The sequence below is a fragment of the Sceloporus undulatus genome, chromosome 5, assembly GCF_019175285.1.
Source record: "Sceloporus undulatus isolate JIND9_A2432 ecotype Alabama chromosome 5, SceUnd_v1.1, whole genome shotgun sequence".
NCBI lineage: Eukaryota > Metazoa > Chordata > Lepidosauria > Squamata > Phrynosomatidae > Sceloporus > Sceloporus undulatus.
The window spans coordinates 76,121,246-76,130,685 of record NC_056526.1 but is presented as its reverse complement, the minus strand read 5'-3'; the positions used below and the strand labels follow the sequence as shown (position 1 = coordinate 76,130,685).

At 39.5% G+C, this 9,440-nt stretch overlaps 1 protein-coding gene across 1 annotated transcript in view; it reads right to left on the bottom strand.

Annotated features, from left to right (window-relative positions):
* Positions 1-4,361: 4,361 nt before the first annotated feature.
* Positions 4,362-9,440, bottom strand: part of IL17REL (interleukin 17 receptor E like) — a 61,182-nt gene continuing 56,103 nt past the window's right edge. Inside the window, exon 18 of the mRNA XM_042466590.1 lies at positions 4,362-7,414. Coding sequence (XP_042322524.1) covers positions 7,387-7,414 — 28 coding nt within the window. The 3' untranslated portion in view covers positions 4,362-7,386. The remainder of the gene's footprint in view (positions 7,415-9,440) is intronic.

Below are 9,440 nucleotides of genomic sequence, written 5' to 3'. Positions count from 1 at the left end.
CCGTCTCAAGTTGTGAAAGCACATATGCGAGCATGATAATTTGAGACACATTTTTAAATGATTAGAAAAAGCATGGCTACAATTATGCATGTAAAGAGATTCCAGAGCTGCAGAGTACACAGAGGTCACTTGGTGTAAGACAGCCTGGACCACATGCAGAGTCTGGCTCTTCACTGCGTATTTTCAGGAAAGTAGTGAAACTCCCACAACCACCACCAGCCCAAAAGTAAAAGATTTTTCAGCCTTAGTAACTCCCCAAATCATCACAAAATATGAGTGATCATGTTCTGTTTGCCCCTCATGCATACCCACAAAAAGCCTAAACAATAAAGCCTAAAAGGAAAAAAAATCAGATTTTAGTCAACAGTTGGTACTGGTGTTGTTATTATCATCATCATTTATAATTGGAACCAGAAGTGATATTGCATCACTTCTGGTCACCTCAAGGGAAAAAATTATGGCTTTGCTTGAAGAAATAACTGTATTTGCTTTACCTATCACTTCTTCACAAGTGCTGAAGAGAGGTGACCAGTGGATTTGCAGCTCTGTTACAAATTATAACCCAAAGCAAGCCACATTCTTTGCCTTGAACCTCACCCCTTTCTGATGTAGGAAATTAGGATGCTGTAGGGGAAACCTGCTGTTTTTAAGACTTTTAATGAGCATTTAATGTAATGGTGGTTCTGGATTTGATTATCCATTCAGGAAGTCTACAGACATGCCATCAGATCAACATTTTGGATTTCGTGATGTGACGATGGGTAATAAACACACAAGCCAGATCATCCAGTGACTCAAGTTACAGTGTAATAATGAAGCAAGAGTGAAAGAGGAGTGTTTCATGCTGTGTTGCCTCAGGGCCAAAATATGTCTTATGTGAAGTGCATGGTTTTTATTTGCATCTTTTGTGTGCGTGGGCTGCACTTAGGGAGGCAAAGTGGATTGGGACCAATCTACTGTGGGGTGGAGAGTGGGTTAACCCTTTACTTCAACACCACAGTCCTAGTGAAAATCCTTCCTTACCAAATCTGCAACTTACTCTAAAAAAGCTTTTTCACACACAGAGAGAGAGTTGATCGATGCAACCTTCCTAAGAAGGCATGAATGGTTGCCAATTGTTGTTATTGCTAACCCTCACTCCTGTGCTGCTTAATGCTTTGCAGTCATCAGCAGCTCACACTTATCTCCATAGTAGGGGTCAGGGGGAGTTTCAGCTATAATTTTCTGCATTTCATACTCTACAGTATAAAAGCAGGAGTTTTGTGTTGCTGGAGGTATTTTTGAGGGGTAGGGTGTGAGTTGGCAATCATATATGAGAATGCGCTCTAACATCACTGCTGAGTTGGGTTTAAACTTGGGCCATCTGGACTTGAATTTCCACAGAAAGAGATGTCAAAGCATTCCAAATGTGAGGGAAACTCATAAATTAAGCATGGAAGTGTCACATGTGTTGCTTTGTGCCTTTGAAAAGAGGATCTTTGAAAATTAACTGGAAGAAGGTTTATTTACAATACGTTTATCCAATTTTCCAGCAGATTTCAAATATCTGTATTCTTCTCAGAAGGAACTATCAGACACAATACAAGACCTTGGAAAACCACTGTTGGCCAGAGTAGAAGAGGTCTGCTTGTAAGCCAGGTTCCTGTGTTCACAGCTACACTATAACTGAACAGTTACAATAAGCACTTCAGCAAACATGCTACCAAATATATGACCCTATTGCATGGAGTTAAAAGAGCGGCTTACTTTTCCTGAATCCAGTGCTAATTCAGGAGGCAGCCAGTTCCTATCACACATATATGCCAGCCACAGATGCTGGCATAACATCAGGGATATTCTAGAACATGGCCACATAGCCCAAAAAATCCACAAGAAACTATGGATGCCAGTCATGAAAGCCTTTGACTTCACATTGATTTGGTGGTGATTTATATGTGATAGGAACTGGCTGCCTCTCTTTTAACCCCATGCAATAGGGTCCATAGTTTAGTCACTTAAATCTTTATCCTAGTGCTTTAAGGCAAGTCTCTTACAGACCCCTTGACAGACATTTTGAGTTGGATTGACTTGTGTATAATGAGAGTGGTCAGCATAATTAAATGAAATGTACACAAGGTATGAGTCTCACCTTCTCATAATGGACATGATGGCTCTACATCCACCAGCAAATAAATATTCACATAGGCATGGGAAGCACAGCCCGGTGAGTTCAATGGCTATCTCATCCATGTTCTGGGAGGGGAGGTCAGAGCAGTGGTGTCCCTGCCCCCTAGTGCCATCCCGTTTAGGGGGCAGAGCTTCTGAACTCAAAATGAGGCAGCACTTTCTGCGGGCTGCTCTCCCAGGCTGGAAGGGCCACACTTGGCCCTCTCCTTCAGGGCCCCAGCATCATTCTCCTCAGGAAGCACACACACACACACCCAGATTGGGGAGGGCCAACTTCTGGGGTGTCACCCAGTGTGGGTTGTACCACCACACACACAAGTGATGCCACTGAGCCAGGGAAACACCAGGAAGGCCTGGTCTCCATGCTGCTCCTCTTCATTGTCATGTTTTAGCCTTAGCATAGCAATAGCATGTACATTTCTATACCGCTTCTCAGTGTGCTCAGCACTCCCTAAGCAGTTTACAGTCTGTAAGCCAGTTGCCCCCAACAAGCTGGGTACTCTTTTTACCGAACTACGAAAGGAGTTCAAAATACAAAAGTAGTTTGCAACCAATTAATTCAGTAGGCAGAAGAAGACAGGAAGGGGTGGATTCTTGCACTTCTCTGTAAATTCAGACAAAAGCAAACTGCACCACCTGCTCCTAGCTTGTATATGTTTATCTTCATTTTTGCCATCTTGATCACAGAAATTGCTCGGCCACATGATCCAATTTTCATCTGTGAAATGTTGAAGAGTATGCTGCTTAGATGGTGAATCTTACGTGATGAACAATTGTTCAAGGAGAGAAATGGGATCACATCCACAAGCCCCACCAACACTGCTACCAAGCAAATATTGAGGGAAAACACCTGAAGAGGAGAGCTTTGTTCTATGTTTGTAGCCTCTCCCCGACACCCTCAAACCTATTTAAAACAGAGCTTGCAAAATGTGTTTTTGGACTATAGGTCCCAGAATCCCTGGGACCGTGCTATCTTGAGAGATTTTGAGAAGTGTAGCCCAAATAGCTTTCCAGGGTTCTGTTAGAGTGCATCTACCGGGGGTATGTGTTACAAAATAAGGGCACTGCTCCCAAAATATGAATTCTGCCCCTACAATCTGCATTCCCCATATATCAAGCAGTGCAGAGTGTGAGACATGGAAAATCATTCACATTTTCGAACTCTTATCTTTGCTGTGTTAACACGGTAACTTTGCATACCCCTTTTCTGTATTTATAAATGCTGGCCTGAGATGTTAAGTGACTGCCAGAAATTTTGGACTGAAAGAAAATTTCATGGGGGAGGGACAGAATTCTTATTTGCAGAGGCAATGCCCCTTTATTTTGACTCTCTCCCATTCTGCTTTAGTAACTTTTGAAAACTCTAGTTTACAAACCTAACCATCTAGCATTCAAAGTCACAATGGGAATCTGTGTACCCTCAACCCAGTCCTGCCCTCATCCACACCTGATTTCAGGTCAGTGTTAAACCTCACAAGATAAGAATCAAATTGTAAATGACCTGTCTTATAACTCTTGGCTTTACCTATTTTTCTATTTCTGTTGCACTGTGCAGTTGCCTTCCTTCTGCTTGCACTTCAGCACATCCCCTTTCTTTCTGTCCAGTTTAGTGTTTTATGAAAATCAGTTGTCGGCGTTTTCCAATTCATGCTGTCACATGTCAAGAGATAGGTCTATTTATTCATCTCTCAGTCATTCATTCCATTTATATACCATCTTTCTCTGCCAAAGAACCCAAGGCACTTTACAAAATTTTAAATAAAATTTTAGCTCAAATATACTATTACAAAAGGTATACAAAATTAAACATCAATTCTATTAATAATGCATAGTTTAAAATAGTTTTAAAATACATTTGAAGTATAATTAAAAACATACAAAATAAAATGGACACCTCTTTGAACATGACTTTGCCATAGCACTAAAATCAGTCAAAGCCTGCCTAAACAAAAAGGTCTTATTCTGTTGGTGGAAAAAGAGCAGGGAAGGGGCTAACCAAACTTCCCATAAAAGAAACTTCTACATTCTGGAGGTGCATCTACACTATAGAAACAATGCAGTTTGATACCACTTTAAGAGCCATGGCTGCATCCTACAGAATCCTGGCATCTGTAGTTTGGTGAGGCACCAGCACTCTTTGGCAGAGAAGGGTACACATTTTGTAAAAGTATAGATCCCAGGATTCCATAGGATGGAGTTACAACACTTACAGTGGTGTCATACTGCATTCTTTCTACAGTGCAGATGCACCCACTGAGCAGACGCTGAGAAGGCTCTCTTCCCATGTCCTCACCAACTGCACCTGTGAAATTGATGGACTGAGAGAGAGTCCTCCTGGAAAGATCTTTCAGCTTGGGCCCACTTATATCAGGAGATAAGTTCCATGCAGGGTCCAGCACTTTGAATTATGCTTGGAAGCGGATGGGTAACCAGCTACGTTGTTTCAAAAGGAGACTTCAACCAGCCCCAGTCAACAGCCTAGGTGCAGCATTGGGTCCACCTCTTCATAAGCAACATCAGTACATGTAAATTTTGTCCACTCATATTTAAACATTCAGTTTCCATAAGAACAAGGCAACATGTGTTTCAACAGCATCAATATGCCATAGATTTTACACATTTCTCCAAAATGTGCCCTCTGAAACAATGGAGACGAAATTTCATACAGATGGAAGAGACTTCTTTGTTGCTAGGACGCTCATACTCTTCATCTGCTTTCATCCTTTCTAGGCCCCTATGTAAACATCTCCCTGAGTAAATTAACTATTCCCACATGGTTTCAGTCTCTGCCATTTTCATGCCTATTAACATTCACTCCTTGCTACACATCAGAAATAAAGAATGTTTGACAGGAATTTGGACTGCACAGAAAGAAAGAAATGACAAACATTTGTATTTTTGTAGAGTTCATGGTATGATTGTCATTTGTAAGTGTAAATAATGGCAGTGGTACATAAAAGATTTTTTTTAAAAAAAATCCTTCAGATTTCTAATAAAAATCATTCTCACACGCTAATCTCCCCCATTTGGATACTTTGTCACAGCTAGAAATTATTTCCCTGGCATCCATATTACCTTAAATCCAGACTTTGTAAAAGTTACTTTCTTGGCCCACAATCCCCTGGCTAGCATAGACATGCCCATGCCACAGATACAGTCAAATGGACTGCAGCCAGTTGTAGTCCAAAGTGCAATTTTTCTAAGTTGTTCTTAAAGTGTCCCTATATTTATCTCTGATACCATCTTTCTGCCATCTTTCCACCTTGCTGACCCCCGCTTTTTGCATCTCACTGCTACCACACTTATCCAAAGATCGTTTCTAAAATATTGACCAAATTCAATATGTTGCTACCATTCTTTCTTTTCCTTTCCTTGACTCTCCAATTTTATGGGGAGAAAGTCCTAAATAAAATAGAGTCCCTGCATATTATTATGTTACATTAGATTAGGTCACATTAACTCAAGAAAGTTATAAACTGTGCAATCCTATCATAGAGAGCCAGTGTAAAGTAGTGGTTTGTGTTGGACTGAGGGGTTATTGAGACTTTTTTTTTAGTGTGACTATGCAAATAATCTCACTCACGCATTCCAGTTTAGTAGTTCACACTTTTTTTTGCATTTTTTTGCATGGAATTGTATCTATGCACACCTCTGCGAGTTCTGTAACTTTGGGCAAATGTCACTTTCTTTGCCTCAGAGAAAAGTAATGGCAAGTCCCATCTGAAGAAATCTTGCCAAGAAACCCAATGACAGCTTTCTCTTAGTGTCACCATAAGTCAGAAATGACTTGAAGACACCCAACAGCAACAACAACAAATCATAGAATCACAGAGGGCCTTCCAGCCCAGCCCTCCTGCTCATGTATACTCAAAAATAAGTTCTATTATGTTGAATGGTACATATTCCCCTATAAATGTGTATAGGACTACAGCCTAATTTGTTTCTGGAAGGAAAATTAGTTTGAGTACAAGGCAGGAGTGAAAAACATGCAGCCCTTGGGCCACACATGGATCACAATGCTGTTTTGCCCAAAGAAGGTGTGCCAATAATTTTAAAATGTTCTGAGGTATTGTTTATATTGGACTTCATTCTCCTTACTTTCACTGATTTTTGCTTCTCTGCCTCCCCTTCACAAAACACAGACAGCAGGATTCTAATTTGGATTTAAGGCGGAAGGATGGGCAAAAGACCAAGATGGCATGTAGTCACTGCAGAATGGCACAATATTTCTGGGCACTGGAAGGTACTGGTATCAGGGACCTTAAAAGAGTAGCTTAGATGCTAGGACCATCACAAGTACATCTGTAACAGACTCTCACTGATTTGTGGATAAGAACAAAGAATGAACACCCTTAATTAAACATGAGTCCCAAGAGAATTGAACTGAACTCGTTTCCTGGTCAGTACGCTTAAGATTTGAACTGAGGTTTAGATTTCTGTTCATAAAAGTTTTTTTAAAAAGTATCAAATCATAGAAAAGCACTACAAAAAGAACATTTTTTTAAGTTGATACAAAATGTATCAGCAACTCCATGGACGACCTAAGGTTTTTACAAAACAGACATATTATAAATGAAATGCTCTTCAAAAGCAAGGCTCAGCATACTGAGCAACTGTACACAGTGGCATCTCTTAAGTACATCTTACACATAACAGTACCACTAAGGAGCTGCTTCCCCATTGACTCCACCCATGGCATTGCTACAAAGTACACAACAACTATGTGGTCAGAGATGATTGCAGACCTCTTTCCCTTTGCGTTGACAACCCATTAGGTGAGAGAGAGAGTGCTGTTCATTCTACAGAAAGATCTAGGCTATCCTTACACGATAGAAGTTGCAGGCCTTCAGGTGCTTGCAGGAGCACACCGTGGGATGAAACCATGAAGAACCAGCTCTTACAGTACATGCTACAACATCTAAAGGGCACTTAAGAACAAATTGACAAGAGTGGTGGTTTTTTTTTCCATTCAGGGATGGAGATGATGGGGTTTGTAGTCATTACACATCTAGAAGGCACCACATTGAAGAATTCTCATTCTATGATGGAATTTGCTCTGTAAAAACATGATCTTATGGGTAGACTTGCTGAAGTCAATAAGGATTGCTGGTATGTGAGAACTATTCACAAAAATACCAGTTTGCAATGGGAAAGTGTTCCAGTCGCCTGAGAAGGTTGATGTAGAGTTGGAAATTCTGCTAAATTCTTTGCTTTCCTTCATCAATGCAAAGACTGAGCGTTCTTCACTCTGAGGAGGAAATAAGAGACATGAGATAGGTTCATACTTTGAAAAGAGAAGTGTGCATTACCAAGATCTATAGCTGCCAACTATTTTCACTGGCCCATGTTGTTGTGCCTGTAAGATATTCATCTGGCAATAGCTGTGTGTGCGCATATGTGCCTTCAAGTCACTTGTTGACTTATAGCAATCCCATGAATTTAAAAAAATTGATAGAAGATTTGATTCAATGGTTTTGCAACTACTTGCCTCACTGATCACAAGTAGCTGCAAAATCAATGAATTGAATCTTCTATCAATTTTATTTTCATGTGCCCATAGGTCAGACCACAAGCACAAAGACAGCACTGGGGGGGGGGGATCTACCAAAAACTGAGGAAGGATGGTAAACACCCCTCTGCCATTAGTCCCTCTCCTCCAGAATGATGTGATTCAGATCTGTCATTTCCACTTGTTGAACACGCTTCAGAATTAATTCTTTTCAAAAGAACTACTAGGAAACTGATGTCTGGGGAAACAGGTTTTTTTTGCATTTGCCTCGCTTTATCGTAATAGAAATCAGTCTAATGGGAATGACAATCATATAATCCAACCAGTGATTTGTTTTAAATCATAGTAGGGACACACCCCTAGAAGTTCCCTGTAAGAGATGACTCGGGGATTAGCACCAGTCACCAGACCATCACTATAACTTTCATAACTTTTTGATTACAAAAATAATGCATTAATAAAAATATTTGTCATTTGTCATTAAAATCTTGTGAAGAAAATCACTTTGACATGTTACCATAAAGATAAAAGAAACCACTCTTTCAATAACATTTCTATCAGTGTTTGAAAGAAGGAATTTTATTTTGTATTAATTTGACCAATGGGAAATTCCCCATAGGAGGTACTCCAGACATGTGTGTCTCCCTGCAGTACAAATGGAATAGCTCAACAAGTCACAGGAGATAGTTTAAATCAGTGACAAGTGAAATGTAGAGCAAAATCACTATAACTAGTAGATCTACTGTAGATCAGTAAGAGATTCCACAGGGGTGTAGTGCCAGAGTTAAAGGACTAGATAAGAAAGGCACATTTTTTGATGTTGGACCTTCTTTTATTTTATTCACAAACAAGGAGACTCCATCAACTAGCTTGGCTAAGTATTGGGAAAAAAAGCTTTTCTGAACAATTTAGTTTATCTGTCTTCAGATGAAGAGAATGTTCGGTACTTTCCTGGTGCCCTGAAATGACTCTTTGAGTTTCAGTTGTTCCATATTTATTGTTCAAATAATAGAAAAAGAACATATTGGTGCTGCATTAGGGCTTCCACTACTTTCTATCTGAGAAGCTGTTCTCATCATGATCATCTTGCTGTCACAATATGCAAAGTAGTGGATTTTGGATGATTTCAGAATTTTATCTGCTCTTAGGAAGCCAGTCTTTTTTTACTGTATGCTTCATGCATCAAGTCCTGCAATTCTCATAAAAGATCATAATGTAAATTTTCTCTGACTCTGTTAAAAGACTAATGCCTTTATGTAAAATATAGAATGATTTCCTGGAGTTAAGTGATGATTTATTTAACAAATATAACAAAAGGATGTATCCACACTGCTGAATTAAAGCAGCTTGACACCACTTTAACTACCATGACTCTATCCCAAAGAAGCCTGGGATTTGGAGTTTGGTGAGGTATTCAGCCTGGTCTGTGAAAGAGCCCTAAAAATTACAAATCCCAGAATTCTGTAGGATAGATCATAGCAGTTAAATTAGTATCAAACTGTTTTAATTCTGTTGACCTTCTGGTCAGTTTTTAACTTGTATGTTTGTTTGTTTGTTGTTTTTTGTTCTGTTTTTTAAATATTGCATTGGATTTAATACTTTTTTAAGGAGGGGAGGGTACCAGGGATTTTATATGTTTTATATTTTTAACTTTGTTAGCCGCCCCGATTGTTCTCAGAGGGGCGGGATACAAATAAATAAATTATATTATTATTATTATTATTATTATTATTATTATTATTATTATTATTATTATTATTCTGTA